At 38.6% G+C, this 20494-nt stretch overlaps 1 protein-coding gene across 5 annotated transcripts in view; it reads left to right on the forward strand.

The window, feature by feature from the left end:
- PAX3 (paired box 3) overlaps positions 1-16463 on the forward strand; it is an 81004-nt gene extending 64541 nt beyond the window's left edge. For all 5 annotated transcript variants that reach the window (XM_075716238.1, XM_075716234.1, XM_075716237.1 and 2 more), the window contains 4 exons: positions 1928-2093; positions 3346-3560; positions 15651-15897; positions 16429-16463. In XM_075716238.1, the coding sequence (XP_075572353.1) occupies positions 1928-2093; positions 3346-3560; positions 15651-15897; positions 16429-16463 (663 nt within the window). The remainder of the gene's footprint in view (positions 1-1927; positions 2094-3345; positions 3561-15650; positions 15898-16428) is intronic.
- The last annotated feature ends 4031 nt before the right edge of the window (positions 16464-20494 follow it).

Here is a 20494-nt window from a genome sequence, read left to right on the forward strand (position 1 = left end):
GAGCGTGAGACTGGTGGGTTTGGGGAGATGTAAGCAGGTGGAAGGAGTCTATGAGGAGTAAATAGGAAATTTAGACTTAAATGTCAGCGAGAGAAGCAAAGGGTAAGGAGAGGTGAAAAAGGGGATAGATGTCTATAGGATGACAAAGTAAAAATTATTGCTGAATCTAGAACCATCCTCAACTATTTCTCATCGCAGGTCTCTCATCTCCACCCTGGTGCCTTGTCCCTGCCAGCTGCTTTCAGAAATGGTTTGTGTAGAGGCAGAGGGAGGGTTATTATGTATGGCAAAAACACAAGAGAGGGATTCCTGAGGTAGAACAGAGGCTCCACCTATCTCTCTGTCCTAAATCTTAAACTGGAGTGGGAGTATGTAATTGAGGAGTAGATGTTGTGGCCAAAGGAGAAGGCAGCTGTGTGAACTGAGCATCTTGTTCTGAAAAGAGGATGAAGCCAGATGAAACTACATGGTGACAGATGGCCCACATCAGAAACCAGATGGCCAAGCGAGTCCCACCACTCCTGCTATGAAATAGCAAGCGGAGGAGAAGCCCAGCGTAGTCCAAAATGTTGTTACACTCTTATGTAACTCATATTTTGTAAATGATGCTACACCTAGAAATCCAGTTCATAAGCCAGCGTGGGCTGCTTGCAGGAAGGGTGACAGATCTGAGACCCAGCTTACTTTTACGAATACGTCTACATGTGGCTCATCGGCTAACATGCCTCAGTGGCTTTCAGGCCAGACTGCCTTACAGGCTGTGCAGATGTACTTTGTAAGATGCTAACACTCAGTTAAGGTCTTATCTAATTGACAATATTCATTGCAGCTGTTTCAGGGTGTACAATTATGAGTAATTGTCTGTTTGTTTACAAACGTGTGTAGTCTCCCTTATCTCAAACAACTTTTCTTTTCTGTGGTGGTCCACCTCATGGATCTGAGTGCTGTAATCTAGAAGTTGCTCTAAACCTGCAGCAGGGCAGTGTGGATGCATGCTGGTCCAGGCACCCCTGCTGTGCCTGGTGGCCCTTCTGATAGCCGGCATGTATAATCGCTATAATATCAATATTAACCTACGTGTTTTTCAACTCTTACTATGTCTGCATTTGTGAAATCTTGCCTTTTCCTTTCTTGGAGGCAATGAGAGCCATCCAAGACTCGGAAAACTTAAAACACAAGCTGAGAACGACATGAAGGAAAGCAGATTTATAGCTAAAATGTCCCATTAATCCAAACCCCATCTGTTTGGTACCATGTCCTGGGAACAGATTTCAAAGTGGTTCTGAAATGCTAATCTAGTACTGAAATTCTGATCTGCTGTTAATGTCAAGTTTATTAAGAGATGTTTTGTACATATGTGAATACATGAAAACTTGCTGGGAGGGATTTGTGCGTTTTGTATACTGGGCTTGTATTTTTCAAATTAAAAGCTTAAAGTTCTGTTGATCATTAGGGCAATATAGTATCCCAATATGTAAGTACAAGCACCTTCCAATAGTGCATTAAGCGATGCCACTAACTTGTCAGCAAATTAAATATAAAGACAATACAATCCAGACCAAATAGCTTTGGCTGGCACTTAGATCAAATGGAGATATGTTTTCCCTTTCTCATTAAATCTGGTACAATAAGGGTAGTGATTGAAAGCTATTAAAAGCACTAAAGCTTGAATGCATTAGTCAGCTTGTTTCTCAGGAGAAGCTGTATTTAAGAGGAAACTAGGGTTTGGGATTCCTGTGTCCTGTCTGTTGAACCACGGAAGCGTGTGCCAAGGGCTCCTTTCTCATCTAGGAGCTCTGAGCCCAGTGTGCATCTTCTGTATCTGTCTTCTCAAACGCGAAAAGACTTTGAAATATGATGCCATTATTTCTGACGCACCCATATTAAATGTACAAAAATCAAATGTCCCTAATTAAAACATTTGTAGGTCTGGTTTAGTAACCGTCGTGCTAGATGGAGGAAACAGGCAGGAGCCAATCAACTGATGGCTTTCAACCATCTGATCCCAGGAGGATTTCCACCCAGTGCCATGCCAACTTTGCCAACGTACCAGCTCTCTGAGCCCTCCTATCAACCCACCTCCATACCGCAAGGTACAGTAGCCAACAGGTACTTGGTTAAAACAGTGTTATTGGGGGTTTCCTGTGTTGATCCATTGCAGAAACATGTTCTTCTCTAATGTAGAAAAAGGTGTGTTTACTAATTTAGGGTCTGAGTCAGTGAGGACATTGCAAGCCTGCTTTATTTTAAACATGTAAGAACTCAGGTTTGTTTTGCTGCAGGAAGGGGCTGGTTACGTGTGAAGGGTGCTAGCTAGAGAAACAGTAGCCTCACGCACAACAGAGGTGCAGTGTTTGGTAAAGTGACGTACACGCTTCCCTACCCTTCCGCTCTGTTGGCCTCCTCCACTGAGAGTGCCCGGCATGGCAGGCAAGGGCGCAGCAGTTGCATTCTGTCGTCTTTGTTGCTTTTGATGATGGTGCACTCGCAACTTCTGTGAGTACTCAGAATATTTATCCGATGGTGGAAAAAGACAGCTATTCATTCAGACCATCTTGTTTCACATCAGGTAGTAGCAAGTTTCAGTATGGTAAAAGTTTGTATTAACCGTATCAGAAATTCTGTGAACTTTGACGAACCTTGGGGGGGGAACAGAGCTTCAAATCTAGGCTACGCTAAATTTTACTGTCAAAGAAAAATCTTACAGGTGAGTTTTTGTAAGACAAGTTACTATGCTCTCCTTGCTTCTTCCTTGAGATCTGGATCCTAACTGTTGGTGGAGGGTTTTGCCAGGCCACGTTCTAATTGAGGGAATTTTGCAAAGCCCAGGGCTTCTCCCATCCATTGCTACATTTACTACAAAACATGGCAGAATTTCTGTGCTGTGACTGGGAGGGGAAAGCCTGTTACCAGTCTTCTAAGCAAATAAAGCTTTTCCTTTATATATATATATATACACACACACACACACACACATATATATAAATAATATATATATAAAAATATATAAAAAAGTATATTATATCTCATATATGGTATCTATAGAAATATAAATTTTCTTTTTAGTTTTGCTGTAGCAACTCTGAACAATATGTACCCACTAAGGACTGTCTGAAAACTGCATGGGTCTGTTGTTATAATTTTTACAGTTTTTTAAGAGTTTTTATGTAATTTAACTGGCCAGTTAAATGTCTGGCAATATTAAAGACTTACCTTAGAAAGGTAATTTAACCAATATTTACATGCACGTCCTGATGCAATTCTGTCAAGTTGAGCTTCACATAATGAACTCATTATGCCAGAAAAAGGGAGGAAAACATATCAACATGTTTCTTTTGCTTCTAGCTGTGTCTGATCCAAGCAGTACCGTCCATAGACCTCAGCCTCTCCCTCCAAGCACTGTACACCAAAGCAGCCTTCCTTCGAATCCAGAGAGCAGCTCTGCCTATTGCCTACCCAGCACCAGGCATGGATTTTCCAGCTATACAGACAGCTTTGTGCCTCCGTCCGGGCCCTCAAATCCCATGAACCCTGCCATTGGCAATGGCCTTTCACCTCAGGTCAGTCCTGTGTTTTCAGACAGAGGATTTGCTGTATACCAGAACCAAAGAGTCTATTCCCTCAGGCCACAGTATAATGAATTGCCAAATTTAAACCATAATGTATTCTTTATACAAGCCACATGATTTCAGTTTGCTAGTTTCCTTCTTTTTTTTATTTTTTTCCTCCTAGTGGCTGAATCAAGAGTCATAGCTTATATTTAATTTCAAGTGATTTATAATGTAATCATGCAGGCTTCATGTTTACATTCAGTTGTCAAGCGTTTGTAATGTACTGCTATTTTCCTGAAGATCCATGGCTAGGTACAGAAAGTAGATCATGTAGTTTTTCTATAAATAAAATATCTCTTTAAGATAACCTCACCAAGGTTTTACCTAATGGTCCAGGAAAATTGCAGGCAAGTTGTACGAGGGGAGTTCCAAGGGCTGAGCAGTACACCCTGATACGAGCCATAATCGAGTTATAAATACATAAATTAGGAGTATTACTGCTCTTTGGCAATATAGAAATGCATGAATACCATAATTGTTTTTCTAATTTGCATGAGCTCTTTTTAGGAAATCATGTTAATAAATTGCCTTGATAATTGGGTGTCAAAAGGTTGGTTAAATTTTCCTATACACAGCATCTGTCTGAAGCTGACATTATTAGTGAAAGCTTGAATAGATGGTAGTTTATTTTATTAGCAAGAGCTTTGCCCAGGTGCTTGGAAAGAGATGTCCACTAAATTCTGAGAAGTCACAAAGAGGATGCAATCTATAATTACAATCAGGAATCTCTTCAGGGCTGAAAGTGAGAGTTTTAACAGCTTTATCTTCTTTCTACCCTTTTTTCCTCTCAGTGGTTAGAAAAACAGAGGGAAGCTCAGAATGACACAAATGAAAAGTGAAAAGACAATTATACTCAATTACACACTAATCACTGACTATCACCACTGCCTAAGCAAGGAGAGGGCATTCTAATAGGCAGAAAATGAGATTTTAATGGCACAAAGGGTGGCCAAAATAACGACTCGTATATCTTTGCCTCCTTCGTTTTCTTCAACTTGTGGTTTGCATCTCGGGAGTACAGTTCCTGGTTCCTGTGCAACGGTGATAACTCTGTGCAGCTGAAAAGTTCAAAGGCACTGGAGTTGAAAAGAATGAATAACAAAGGCAATGAAATAAACATTTTTGCCCAAAGGCAAAAGTTCATAAACCCTTTTTTGTAACAGTAAATGTAATTAAGTTTCACAGATTCCTATAGCATAGAGTGGGGTACAAAACTTTATGGCTTGAAACCTCAGGAAAAAAATACCAACAGAAAAACAAATGGATGTACTTCCAACAAGACTTGAATGGATTTTGTTCTAAAGAATTCTGATTTCTAAATGCGGTCTTCAGCAAAACCCATGACATGATATTAGTTGCTCCTTTTTTTTTTTTTTTTTTTTTAAATGGCCAGTCTCATAGTGTGCAAGGCTTCCATAATTTTGGCATAAACATCTTTCTGGGATTCAGTGTTAATCCATCAAAAGTAGTTATTAGTGTCAGTTTAAGTGTATGTTGGTTCTGGCTATGGCAAATGTGATCCTTTTTCCTTTCACAAAGCTTTTATTGTCTGTGACAGAAGTGAAGCACAACAGTAAAGAAATCTTGTGGTGTCTGGGCAAAGTGGGACAAAAAAGTAAGGCCAGGTTTCCTCCCCTCAAAGTCTTGCTGATTTGAGGTTTGATATAATCAAAAGGAGATCCCAGAGCAGATTAGACGTCTTTAATCAGTCACTGTGCTTCTTTACACCCAGCCTTGTCTTTACACTATGAAACTTCTGGTTTTTGTTGTTTTTCCTTAGACTTTTGAAACCTTTTCTTACCCCAGTGCTTAGAGCTCCTGGCCCCATCCTGCATCTCTACCAGCAGATTAGGAGAAGTCTGATCACTCAAAAGCTGATGTTGTGCTCATCACTGAATGCATACAGGAGATTACTTGTATCCATTTAGATTTTGAACAGCTTCTTGGCAACTGAATTACTACCTTCACTGGCTGATAAAGATCTTTCCATCAAACAAACGAACGAACGAGAAACCCAGCCCTAAATTCATGCAATGTTACCAACAGCTCCTCTAAAACAATTTTGGGGCCTAAACAATGACTTAGAGACATGTATAAAATGACATCCATAGGCCTAGTGTTTATGTAAGGGAGTGATACAGCCTCAAAAATGTAAGTTATGTGCAAAAAATTGTGGGACTCTAGCAAAACAGCAATTGTGCTTTATGCCCAAAAGAAGGGCCTCAGACATCAGTCACGTATGTGTGACGTTACTGTGTGAAATGACCCTTAGTCGTGGGGTGTGTTGCAGTGCATCCCCTTGTCACGCTTCCTTGGGGCTCTTCCCGCAGGCGCCCAGGTGGCCGGCAAGTCGAAAGCCAGTTGTGTGTTGGGGGTTTCATGAAGAGAGAGAAACGGGAGTTTTCCTGCTGAGTGGGCATGTTGTAGTGCCCTGCCTGTGTGTGTGGAATTTAGATGAGAAGGAAAGAAGGTCTTTTTACTAGCCGGTGGATTTTTGACCACAATAAATCTGGGTGTGTGAGCAATTAACATAATGTTTCCACCCATCAATGTCCTCTGAGGCAAGCGCTCTGGACATACTGTGTGTAAAGCTGAATTTACGGTGACTTTAGTGGCAGGGGGGAGGGGGGGCTTTGTCTGAAGCCCAAATAATCTTTTGTGATTTTTAAAAAAGCCCTCAGAACGTGCAGAACAAAATCTAATATTAAAGTTCACGGGATCATATTCTTACCAGACTTAAACCTCCTCTTCCCCTCTGACTTCAATTTATTCCAAATGAAGGTCTGACACTCAGACCCCCGGGGAAGCTTTTATTTTCCACGCAGGATATTTCCTTTCTAACTTTGTTCTTGAGTATGATGGACAAATATGTTGTTTCAGGCAAGTACTGGGTGAAGGCAAAGGACAAGGGGAGATGGCTAGGGTGCTGTAATTTTATTTTTATTGTGTTAGCCATGATCTTGGAAGTTAGAGAAGACTGTATGTTTTGGTCAGTTTTAGGAAGCAGAATGCTCCATAACGTACCTGTCTTGCAGGCTGGGAAATAAAATGTTGTTGCTCGTGTTTAAAAGTATAAGAGAATTGAAAGAGTCCCACCTTGTTAATACTATTCAGCCCTTTTTAACATCAAGACAAGATCTACAGATCTCTTCCAGATGACTGATTATTCTCCTTGTTCATCTGGTTTACTCATTGCTACCTGGCTGTGGTGAGAGAACCTCTGTCTTTCAGACCTGCAAAGGGTTGACTTTTTCAGGAGGAAGACAGGGATTAATGTCTCTGGGAACTAGTAGCCAGGACTGTCCTTGTTTGTATTTCGTGAAGAAGCAACCAAACTGCAAGCACGCCATCTCAGCCAGAGCTCTAACATCAGAACGGAGATTATTAGTGTGTAATATATGTAAATTGCATATTTTTATGTTTTCTATGCCTATTATGCCGCTTCTTGGCTTTCATGCCTATGTTTATGGGAATATTGTATTTCCTTTTCAAATTAGGTTTCAGTTGCTCAGTGCATTTTCTTTTAACAAACATTTGTTAACGTAAAATTATTAAGGACGAACATATCTATGTGTTTATATATATGTACAGGACTTCAGCATGCCTCTGAATTGGCATGTCACTTTCTGATCCCGGCATTAACAGTCATTGCCAGTTCTTCCATGGAAAGCAGAGGAGCCACTGCAAAAACACTTGTCTCGCAACTGCAGGTGTATGGTCTTACTAGGGAGTAGATTGTTTTTTAAGACAGGATATCAATATTTTGAGCTGCTTCATTTAATAGAAGGAAAAAGGCTTTTCCGGTGTACATGGGCATCACTTGACCTTGTCATGTGCTTTTTATTAGTGTCAAAGCAGCAGAGTTTGCTCTACACCAGGCAGTTCAGGCAGTTCGCTAGTTTTGAAGTGTGCCATTTCGGACTGCCTGTGGATTCAGATCAAGCAGCAATAGTCTGCTTGCGTTGCCGCCCACGAGGCCACTTGCTTCCTGTATTTAACCCGTAGGATACCCAGACTTAAAATAGTACCACACTGTTAAGTTTTTACTGGAAAAAAGAACAAATGTGTGTAGTCTGTCTCCTTCTGGACTTAATTTTTTTTTTTTCCTCCTTGCCCTCTAGAAAACTTCAGATCTACTTTTTCCCTCTTCCTTGTCATCTTCCTCCATAATTCAGTCAAACCAGTAACTTTAAAGGCTGCAGTGTCAAAATGGGAAGTGGATTGACTGTTGAATGGGTTGTGTAGAGGATCATAACAAAGTTTGCAGTTCTCATTCCATTACCTGGAGGTCAGAAATAATCTTGATAAGAAAATTCCAAGCTTTTCTGTGAACAGCAGTAAAGAGGCAAGCTGTTTCAAGGTTTCTTTCTTTTACTGTCAAAACATTTCACTGCCTGAGTTTCAGAATTATCCTGTAACTCTTTTTGGTGAGATAGATCTTAGGCAATAGGCTTCTCTTAAGTCTTTGAGAGCGCTTGGTTTTCATTAACCTGAAGTATGGATCTGATGGCAGCTGTCGAATCAGTTAGATATGTTCATATTGTCGTTAACTCTGCTTTTAAGGGAAACACAGGAACCAGTGGCTAAAAACTTGCATTTCCTCATTAAGAGGGACAGGAGGAGAAAAAAACCAAACTATTAATTTATTACACTTTTTCCTATACCTTCTGTTGAATTACTGTCCAGCTAGTTGCCCACAGAAACATTTCATTTGGATCCAAGTCCCACACCAATGAGAAGCTCATGATCTTTGTGACAATGAACTTGGCTTTGAGAGCTCTTCACTTAATGACCCGAGAACATGAGGCAGAGGTCAGGGATTTCTTTGTGAGGAAGAAAGTTAATTCACATGATACAATTTTCATGAGCATGAAGTTTTTTTGTTTGTTTGTTCTTAATTTAAAAAAAAAAGTTCAGCCAATGGGATTGATTTTTCTCTGGAGTGGGTACAAATAGATGGGATCCAATAGTTTCTTAATTGTTATTGTGCAAGAATAATAAGATTTATTATTTGTTTTGTAAATGTTGTAGTATTTTAAATACTATAATCACATATTTATATATAACATACATAATAAAATATATTAATATAAAACCAACAATGAGCGGGTGACCTTACACTTTGAATGTCCACCTTAACTTCTGTCTTTGGGCTTATTTCCACTATGCCAGAAATGTTGAGGTGGGTGGGTGGGGCTTCAGGCTTCAAAAAAACAGATCTTCTCTTAACAGCTCAGAAATCTTACATGGAGATACAAAAAAGCTCTGGACTTTTCTGGAAATTTAAGCCAGTTGTACTGTAAATTCATGAGAATACATGTTTAGAAATACAATAAAAATATAGATATCTTAAATACAAAAATGTAACAGTAAAATGACACAATATATAAAAAACATATCAGTTTCTTGGTTTTCTTGACCCTTTTTTAATAATATTGCTCACAAACCTGACTTATCTTCCTTCATAATAATTTGTACCATTTAGAACATACACAGGGTGAGTATACAGCATCACTGCAGCCCTTAAAATATTTTTTAACTTTTGCTACGTGTAGAAGTCTAATTTGAACCTCTTGTTAAGTGAAAGTATGAGTCAGTCTTTCATAGAATATATGACTGGCATGCATTGGTGAACTTCTAATTCTTTAATGAATTTACAAAATAGAACTATCAACAGGAATCTGAATACTTGCATATTTATTCAATTAAGGACCAGTATATGAACGAGGCTTTGTCATGAGTAATCACAGATGGCTCACTTGAGTCCTTAATTATGCTCTATATTTTAGATTTCCAGAGAAAGGTACTAAAAATACCATGGCATGATTCAGTGAAAAGCATACATTGCAGTGGGATCAGAAACAGCAGAATTTCATCCTTAGCAAAGTCACTCTAGAAAGCCAAGTATCCGTCTTTAAATGCATCAGGCTCAATTTCCTTCAAAATTTCCTACCTCTCTAGAGATAACTTTTATTTTTATCTCGATTTTTGCCAGGGCATCAGTAATAATAATAATTTTCTTATAAAAGAAAGACTGGGTGCTGAGTCAGGATACAAAGAGCCTTCTTCTAGTCAAAATAGCAAAATACTTCTTTTTCCCTGGTGCTGCTTAGATTAGAGACCCTGGCATATACTTAATGGGAGCCTTATGAATGAATCCTTCCTTACTGATTGGATTCCTCAAGGTATGCTTGTCCATTATATTCCCCGACACCCCCCCCCCGACACCCCCCTCCACCCACCCACCCCCCCCCCCCCCCCCCCCCCCCAGTTTATGGATAACTTACTGCTTTTACCTAAATGGCTAGGATTTTGTAGTAATTTCCTGGTGGTAAATCCAGCCAGGTAGGTGTAGATCATGCAATAGCTGTTGTTGTAGGGCCAAACATTGAGTTTGGTGAGAGTCCTCTTGTGAAACCTTTGCTGATCCCATCCCCTGGCCATCTGCCAGGGAAAAAAAAAAAAAGTGAGTACTGTTTGAATTAAAAAAAAAAAGGTGATTTTTTTTTTTTTTTGGTTGTTGTTCATTTGTTTGTTTTGCTTTCAGAGGGAACAAACCTATGTATCTCAGTTGTGGAGGTAAGGTGTTTGAAAGCCCAGCTAGAGACAGCTGGGCTGGTTTTCATGATGGCCAGAATGCTCCTTTTGTGTTTTGGGTTGAGTCAAAGGTGGGAGGAGAAAAGTTCACAGGCAGAGAGCAATGTAATCTCAAATTTAGGCTTGTTATGAACTGTTGTATGTAATATTGCCATATTTACGCATTTAAACTCACCAGTCTACAGTCTCTGAGACTGACTGAAAAAGTTTTGAGATGTTTAATTTTATATATATACACTTAATTTTTTTATATATATATACATATATATAAAAATAAAATTGTGAGTATCTATTCCTCTTTGGGCTTTCTGTTTTACTTTTTCAGTTGTCTTGACATTTTTGAAGCTTTTCCATACAACCAAGAGCTAGATAATTAGCTTCTTTTTGAATTATTTTGATAACATTACCTAGTCCTGTGACTCCATGATGTAGCACCTGAAAAGAGACACAAGTTCAGTGACAGACTGTGACAATGTTGTGAACATGAGTAATCTCCTGTAGATAAAAATATAATTCATGAAGGATCAAGTTATCCTCTTAATTACCATAAATGTACACCAGTGTACCTTCTCTAATTTCAATGTAGCTACCAGTGATGTCTAGTGGTGTGAAATCAGTATGAGGTCTCATTTGATATGAGTATGCAGAAGGTCAGATCATCAGATGTTCAAAGTCAGTGTATTTGCTCCTATTTTCATTAACCAAGTACGTGGTTCCCAGTGCTTGCCATTTGGCACGAAAATGCTTTCTGTTGGGTTTCTTCATATATTCAGCAGAAATATTCATATATATGAAATGAATCAGCAACTGGGTTCTAGGATCCTATAGGTATAGATTCATGTAGCTAGCTAATTTTAATCAATCTTCTAAAATCTCTGATTCTAATGCAATAGAGCCATCCTTTTTCATGTTCTTTCTTGTGCAATATTTTGGTTTTGAGAGATTTTTCTGCAGTGAAAAGAGTTAACAGCAGGTAACGCCATTCATCTTGGAAGGAGTTTGAAATTTTCAGTGTTAGTGATGAATGAGGGTATCTGACCCACATCTGTTTTACATTAGAATGGAACATTGCCCTGACATCGTTAGGAGCATTTGTCAAGATTCCCTGGACAGAGCTTCTGTAAATTACATGCTGCAAATGTGTCAGGGTCAGATAAGAGGATATCATTAACTCCACTAAAGTTTACTCATGATTCTGTCAGTTCAACTTAATACGTTAACTGCCAACAATTTTCCTTGAGCTGTTTCATTAAATCTTTCATTCACAGGAGGAGAAAAAAAAATGTATCACTGTACCCAAAAATATTGCACATGTTCTTTTCTCATAAATCATATTAATTGCAGACATGGTCACAAAGCATATTAAATGCAGGCATGCGTAAATGAATTAAAACATATGAGAATTTTATTGTGCCTATGGTAGGTCCTACATCCTAAAATACCAACCACATTAACAGGCATAATGTTTCATTTAAATAGAATAAGCTTATTCTCAGTTTAATGGCCTTTATTTTGTTGATAATAGAAGTATTTTCTAATAGCTGATAACGGACCAGATGTTGTGTACATGGTCTTTAAGGCTTTCATCATTCAATTTCTCTTCTTCTTTCTGGATCATATCCTCAGCTAGTGATGCTGTGCTGACCCCACCAGCAAGAGATTTGTCCTAATGAATATTTTGGATTGCTTGGGATGTGGTCTCTGAAAACTTTTCTGTAAGAGTTTGGCTGTTGCAATTCACTGTGTTCTCTTTGCTTATACCTGATTGCATCTTTGTTTTCTAATGAATAGAACTATTTTATCAATTATATATACTGTATTATTGTATAAGCTCAAAGACTATGCGTCAACATTTCTGCGTGTTTTTTTACAAAAATGAGAACAAAACATATGTAAGCAAAAAAACTTACAGCCTGATTTTTTTTGCATTTATTGGAGTTCTCTTCTAAAATAAATGGAATAGTTACAGCAGCATTTGGTTCTAGGTGTTAGATCATCCCTTGATTTTTCTTTCAGCTTCTTTGGGATTCAGATCAGTGAGGCTGGCAATTACTACTTTGGCTTTCCTGAAGTAATTCAGAGGGAAGTACCTATTTTGTAGTAATTTGGATGGTATATGGGTTGAATAAATTTATTTTCTTCCTTGGTCAGAGCTGTTTACCTATTTAGAACTATACCATTTCATACCAGGAGAAGATGAGTTGCAAAACCCAGGTCTTTGTGTGTCTCTTGTACACCACTAAGCTGAGGGTGCAGAGCATCTTGCAGGCATGGCCCATTAATGGCTTTCTAATTGATTAGGTGAAAGTCAGCCATGCCCTTCCTGTAACTCCTTGTATGGGTGATAAGGTCATGGCACATACCGTATGAAAGACTTCTGCCCTGAGGCTACTTCCCTTATAGCTTTCAAAACAGACATGACCAAAAATCTAATTATTTAGATACTAATCAACTGCAGGATGATTCTGAAGGCCGCTGAAGAAGATATTTCTGAGAAGATGGTTACTGTTCAGACTTCAGTTTTCTCCACCTCAGAGACAAGAGAGCTGTGTCAGTTCTGCTCCAAAGTGTCTATTAGGTGCATATGCGCTTAATAAAAAGATGCCTAGAGACTTCTGTTATCTGATTAATTTAAAATTTTAAAGTAAATCTCATCAAATGCTAATTTTAGTTTGTCAGAGAAGATAAATCTCTGTCCAAATACAGACGCTACCAAAATTTGAGTGGCTTTTGAGATCATGTCTGGATCCGGGTTTAAATTTCAAGGCTAATTTCTAACTCTAAAGTAGCTCCCAGTCCCAAAGTTTTTGAGCCCACTGTTTTTGCTGGCAAAGTCCAAATAATCTTGTCTTGGGCTCTATTTTGTTGAAAATATTAAACAAAAAAAAAGGTTAGTTAAAGTACGTAGTTGGTAAAATAGATATTTGCCCAACTCAGCAATTGGTCCTAAAGTCCAGGTAGAGACAGCGTGTGATGTGAGAGCGCTCATGCAGAGAAGATTGCCATCGGGACTCCAGCAGGGCTGTGAGGGCAACATGAGCCCAGCCCGTTCTACCTGCTCTTGAACTTGGACCAGAATGTGGTAAAGCCCCATAAATATCAGTATTGCATAGGTGCTATGCGGGAATGGAAAGGGCTGTGCGCTTATTTCAGATTTCTGATAAACCATGTGTGTTTTAAACTGTAGTCAAAACCATGATACTTGTGCCAACATAAATATTTTGCAAAGTAGTAATTTTCAATGTAAATGTTTAAGTTAAGCTATGTTTTTTTGTGGCTCTTTCTTTTCTTTTAACTCTATTAGTGTTAATTTTAAAGGACAAAGATTAATATAACCTAAATGAACATAGGTTCTAATATTGTGTCCTGCTGATGCAATGTCAGATCATTAACCATGCTGTATTTTCAGGACCATATCATTTTCCAAAGGTACAAGAAAAATATTTGTAATCCCAAAAATGGAAAAACTTACTAAAATAATCTTTAGAAACTTTAATACTTTTCAGGAATGAATTTTTAGAAGAAAAAGTTGAGAGCCCAGTTATTTCAGCTTTTAGGTGTTTTTGGGACAAAATGCTGTGCAGGTTGCTGTGCAAATAACATGGTTTTACAATCTGGGTATTCCAGAGATTTTTTAAAAATTGTTTTTTATTAATCTCAAATTCTTTTAATAGGTTTTGTGCATTGAGAAGATTATTTGAATTAAATAGAAAATATCATATAGCCTGAATCCAAATTCTTCTTTTGTGTTTTTAACTTAAAAGTTACAAGACTTCAGTATCTAAATTAAGTCTTTAGATATATTTTGAAACTTCTTTTTGCATGAATACTTCAGCTTGTGAAACATTCAGAAAATACCATCAAGTTAAACTTATGTTTTTCTGCTTAGTGAAACAAGTGAACATTCTAGTGCTATAAGTAGTAATTGAACTTCTTAGCATTTTTTTTTCAGTGAGATGTCTTGGGTGCATCTGATGCAGAGATGTTTTGTGTTCTTGATGCAGGTAGCGGGGGGGTCTCTTTTTGAAGTACTCTGCTTGTGCCTCTTGCTCTTTTCCTTATCAGACATGTAATACCTGGATAGGTCTTCCTTCCTGCTTAAATCATGATCCCTGGGGCTTGTTTCATTTATTTATTAAAGAAGAAACAAAACTCAGAGCTGGGACCACAAGCTCCCTACAATAATAATCCATTACCCCTGGAAAATAAATACAATTCAAGAAGGAGCATCAGAGCTTTAGGAACCAGCCATGTTTGTATGGGCATAGATTTATTTTTTACAAAATAGACTCCAATTTTAATAATTTCTTTTTAGTTTGTGGTAAGAAGTGCAGCAAAGCAAAATGATTATTAAATAGCATATGTCAGATATTTGTAATACCTTTTTGGAGGAAGAACAACCTGTAAATTACCAGAATATACCGTTTTGGCAGAAGCTGTACGCCATCCATCCATTATAAGCTGCAGACTATTTCTCAGGCTTTGAAGTGCAACTTATTCCAGCAGAAGAAAGCAATTCTCTCAGTAGTACTTATTTTCAAAATGTGCTATAGAGATGTGCCAGAAAAGGAAACGCACACCAACATACAGTGTGAGTGATTTTTGTACAACAGTAACTTACCACTGTAGCTTCCTTCACTCCTGCTTGAAAGCACCAGCCGGCGCTTTTGAAATTTTTTTTGCTTTTCTACTGGAAATTATGGCCTAGAGGGCTGGTCTTTTATAGGGGCAAGCACCTATTTTCCCGTAATCTCTTGTCAACTAATCTTGACTGCTGATTTCATAAGTGTTCACGTACAAGCAGCTTATTAAGGGAGTCCCTGTTGACTTGAAGCCAGTCTGGAACACAAGACCATTTCTGTTGTGTCCTCCAACTCAGCAGATGAAGTTGAGAACTGGTGTTATGACCAGCACGTTACTCTTTCACATTCATTTGCCTCACGGGCCAGCACACAGGGCGTGCAGCAGCAGGAGTTGTGGCTGCTCTGCCCCTTCCCCACGTATTCACGTTGTTCTGGGTGCTGGGATTCTTTGTTACTTCCATCGGTAGTGTTGCTGTAATCCACTGCAAATTAATTTCATTTTAATGACTGCTGATCTTGGGCGGGTGGGGGTGGGGTGGTGGAATTGAGCTTTTTCACAGCTTTTCTGTGTTTGTAGATCATGCAGGACAGTGTGGCTAAAGAGCCACTACTTGCTTTTGATTCTCTTATAATTTTTTCTTTATTTGCCCTTGGTATCACTTCTTGTTGATTGTTAGCCATCAGTTTTTATTTTGGTGGATGATGCAACCAAATTCCACTTCCTCTTTGGATTAGATACTCAAAGCATAGTTTGAACACCAAGTCCACCTATTTTAGGAAATCAGATGATAGACCTGTGGCTCTGTAAGCAATACAGTTCTTCAGGTATTCTAACTCTTTCTATTATTCTACCTTTTAGGTAATGGGACTCTTGACTAACCACGGTGGTGTGCCTCACCAGCCCCAGACTGATTATGCCCTGTCCCCTTTAACTGGGGGCCTGGAGCCCACCACCACTGTCTCAGCCAGCTGCAGCCAGCGGCTAGATCATATGAAGAGTTTAGACAGCCTGCCTACATCCCAGTCCTACTGCCCACCGACCTACAGCACCACAGGTTACAGCATGGACCCTGTCACAGGCTACCAGTATGGACAATATGGACAAAGTGAGTGTTGGGACATTTGCACCGTGAAGTGCAATACTGTACCCGTTTATCAATGGTCTGTACTTTCTGTCTGTAACAAAGAAAATTACGAGCAGAGATCCTAATGGCTGACTACTGCTTCTCTCCAAAGCCGAGTGGCGTGCACTGGTGAGATAGCTGATTGTTTGAGCAAGATTTCTGCTGCATAATTATTTTCTTAAGTGATGTCAACAACATCTTGATGTTATTAATTGTTGAGACATGAAACCTGATTGCCATTAGGTAAAACATAAGGGTTGTCCAAAATGAAATAACCACTGGCATTCCACTATTAGAAACACATGTTCTTAATGAGGTCAGCTCAAGAATCATTACAGTATATAATCCCAGATACATAGAGTTTTGTCAAACTTGTCCTAGGAATAAAAATATTAGTCCCTTTCCTTTGATATATCAGTATTAAATATGACAATGTCAACCTGTAGTTGGCATGGCCCCATGCTGTGAGGTTGTCACAGCATGACTTAAAAAGCTTCTTTTGCTTTTTTGCAGGTGCCTTTCATTATCTGAAGCCAGATATTGCATAAATGAACTGTCCACTTCAAGTTAAAGCTGGTCTTGTTTTCCGGTCTCACTCCAAGGATTGGATACGAGGGATCTTCTCAACACGCTGCAGCCTAAACTGGGGCAGTCCCACGGAGAGAAGCAGGCTTGTTATGTTCTCTCCAGTCATACCTTTTAGTACACTTTTGAAGGCTGGACAAAGCTATACAGAAGACAAAGGCCAAAAGCAATAATGAATAAATAAATGCAACATGATTCATTATGAGTGGGTATACAAAACAGAGCAGTATTTAATATCACTGCCTGGCAAAACATTCCATTTTTTGTTGTTGAAATTAATGTGCATTGATTGGGACACATGGAACATTTTGAAACTTAGAGCAGTTGAGCTCTGCGTACTCTTGACTCATCTGACATCCAGTGCTGACTTTAGTCTGACTTTAAAACTGCTCAGTTTCTCAAGCAAGGGCAGGAGAACCTCTTTCATTTTACACACTGGAAATTGTCATCAAGAGGAAATGTCTATAGGAAGCTAGGATAAGTGCAAAAGACTTCCTGAGCAACCAACTTATTGGTTACCTTACCATGCTTTTGTAATCATGTTGTCAATAAATGTCATTTACAAGTTTTGCTTTATCAAGAGACAAGATCTTGTGTAACATGAAAAACAGATTTTGCCTTTTTGTACATGGAGTTTTCCTAGTCCGTTGTACCTTTTTGAACAAACATGGAAGAAAAAAAATCAACAACAACACGACTGATTTTTCATGACTGCCTAGCAACGTGCAATACTGTGTACCTCACACAAACTTTGGGATCATCCAAAGTCATATAGATAGAATCAGAACTATATTTTTGCAGGTACTTTTATTTTTGCAGTGCATAATTCCTGATGATAAAATACAGAAATGTTGCAGTCTGCTGGACAACTAAAATCCAGATTGCTAATCATGATTTAAAGGTCATTTTCAGGAAACAATACGAAGAAATTATTACGTTTACATTTTTTTAATGATGTACAGGACATGGACAGAAATGGACCTGTATTTCACACATTTGTTTAAATTATACAGCGATATCCAATATAGAAAATATAATTATAGGAACCAAGGTTTACAAGAAGTTTGCATTGTGACATTTTAGAATGTCAATAAATTTGTGTTTTGTGATGTTGAGAGGAAGAAGAAGATGGAAGGCGGTGTTATTTATTTCTCTCTATTCTTGGAACAAAGAGGGAGGCAGAACACAAATACATTCCTTTTAGCGTTAAGGACTATGAAGTAGTGAGTTAGACTAGGTTCAGTACAGAGGTTAGTTCACACATTGGTCTTAAGGGTGATGGATAAATGAAATATTATCTTTGTGTTGCAGCCTCTACAACACCACACATGTTGAAAAAAAAACAAAACAAAAAAAACAAAACAAAAAACGAACGTCTTTCATGTAAAAAGTTCAGTAAATATTTACTATTTATAATGAATAAACATTATGAAGACTTGCAAAGCACTGATGATTTTGTCCTAAAATGTAGTATTGTGCTAAATACATTGATACATTTTAATCTGAATATCATGAAGAAATAAACCATGTTACCTTCAACGCAAACTGTATTCATTATGTAAGTGTATTCTGCACACATCCTAGGGCTGCAGGAGCCTCAGGCAGCCTCTGTGCCCAGGTACTGCTAATGTGCCACCCGGAGCTCTGTGTTTATTAATGAACTATGCATTTTTCAAGCGCTGTTGGTACCAGTAGTACATCTTCCCAACAAGAGAAAAGCATTGTGCCTTTGCTGTGCATTTAAAAGAAAATAAAATAGGCTTACATATAGCACAAGTAGGGCAACTGGGATGGCTTCATACAATGCAGGAACTTTGTAATCAGTTATGGGCGGTGTCTGTCCTGAATTTTTTTTTTCCCCCCCTTAGAAGCCTCAAGAATTTTTAATAGGCTTACGCAGAAACTGATTGAAACGTGGAGAATACCCTTCAAAACAAATGGAGTAAGTTTTAGTGGTGCATCAGTGTGTGAAGAAATTTTACTTCATACTAGGCTTGGTGGACATTTAATTTCCTCACCATTTTGTGGGGGATGTAACCACCTTGAATTTCTTTCAGCTTCTATTTCTGTGTGCATTTTATTTTTGTTTTGGTTTTATTTTGTTCTTTTAACTTGAGCACTCTTTTGCTGGAAAAGGAATATACTTTTTGAAAAGAGGATGTTAAAAAAATGCTGAAAAATGGGGAAAGGGGATTTCTTTTTTTCCTTCCCGTTTATGTTTCTCTGATATGCTTTTAATTTCTGTGACAATTAAAATTTAAAAGCCTCTTATTAATACCCATTCCCTGCTCTAAACTGCTAAGTTTTCTGATTTTTTCCACATTGCTTCCCCTCGCCAAGGAGTTGGCCCTTGGCATTTGTCTTGTGCCCTAGGCTTGCTGCAAAGGCCAAATAAGCATCTTTTCCCCCACTTGCAATCCCTTTGCTGTAAAGTACAGGAAAAAGCCTGCTTACTTGCACGTTTTGGAAGAGGATGATGTCTGTATGATTGCTCCTTCCCAGAAAGGGTGTACCTGTGTTGCAGGATGATTGCAAAATGCCACCTTCACTGTCTGTCCTATTCCAGCAGCTGTGGGGGGTGGGACAGAGCAAGATTTCTCCCTCCATCCCTGTGGTGCTACTGGCGAGGTGCTTTCCTGACCTGAAGTTAGACAGTGGACATTTTGGTGGCTCCATCCTCTTTTTAAGTGTCTCCTAAGCACTTCCTTGTGTGAGAGGCTAATGCAGAGCAGGAGAGCCTGGAAACAAGACAGATAAGGAGAAAATCATCCAGTCCTCTCGCAGGAAAGCTGTGCAAGCAGGAAACCGGCATGAGCGCTTGCCAGAGGAAGTGAGGAGCCCGGGGCAAAGGGACTGAGCAGTTTCCTGATTTATGGTGTGCCATAGGAATCTTTGACAGAGCTATAAGGATTACTTGGTGTACTGTTGATCCCTCTTGTTATCACTGTCAAGGCTGAAGAGGTTCTTGGGAGCCACGTGTGTTTTTGGAATAGAAATCCTGAACACTTGGAAAGTCAAAGGGGCCCAAGCCTACCACGGATATTGCATTTAACAGAAATGCCATGGAATAGCTTGGAGGAACATCCTCATAGCAATGGAGTCCAAAACCTGCTTACTGATGAGTGCACAAAGGATGGAGCTCAGGGTCTTTCCCCTTTTTTTTGGGGGGTGTTTGCATATTTTACAAGATGGAAATAAATAACAGCTGCTTAACCAACTGTCTATCATCTCATAGATACAAGAATTGGAAACTCTTGAGAGACAGGCTTTGATGAAAAAAATACTTATTCCTTATGGCACAACCATGATTTTTAATTTATTCTTTGCTTTTAAATCTTACTTTATCTACAAATATCCTCTATTCCCATCAAAATACCCAATATATGCATTTTGGCATACATTTACATTGGTATATGTTGCTATTCCTTTATTTGAGCATGTGTAATATTTAATGAATGAGCTAGGAAAAGAATTATTTTTAATGGCACCTATTTTCTATTTTCCCTGGATAATTCAGTGTATCCCATTTAAATGAGACCTATAAATAAACATTTTTCTCCAATAATCATGCAGGGCTTTCTACTCCATATTGCTGAAAACTCTCACGTCTGTCCATGTGACAAATGCTGTTGAACTGTATCTCTCTATAGCTGTTTTGAAAGCCACAAAATGCCTATCTAAACCTACAAATCTTCACTGAAAATAGCTGATTGTTAAACAGAATGTCCTCAGAAATCAGTTTCTGCATATATGTGATATTAGAGCTAGATTTTTAATCCCTAGGTTTAGGTCTGTGCAAATTCAGACTTAAAAAATCTGGCTATAGGTCTGTAACCTAGATCTCCAAACTTAATGAAAAAATACAAAGTTACTTAATTTTGGAAATCCAAAACCCACCCCAAATTATCAAATGCTACTAATAATTTATGTAGCAAGGATGTATTTACATTTTCTCAGAACTATGACAGACTATAGCATGCAAATTTTTTGTTAT

The sequence above is a fragment of the Pelecanus crispus genome, chromosome 9, assembly GCF_030463565.1.
Source record: "Pelecanus crispus isolate bPelCri1 chromosome 9, bPelCri1.pri, whole genome shotgun sequence".
Classification (NCBI taxonomy): domain Eukaryota; kingdom Metazoa; phylum Chordata; class Aves; order Pelecaniformes; family Pelecanidae; genus Pelecanus; species Pelecanus crispus.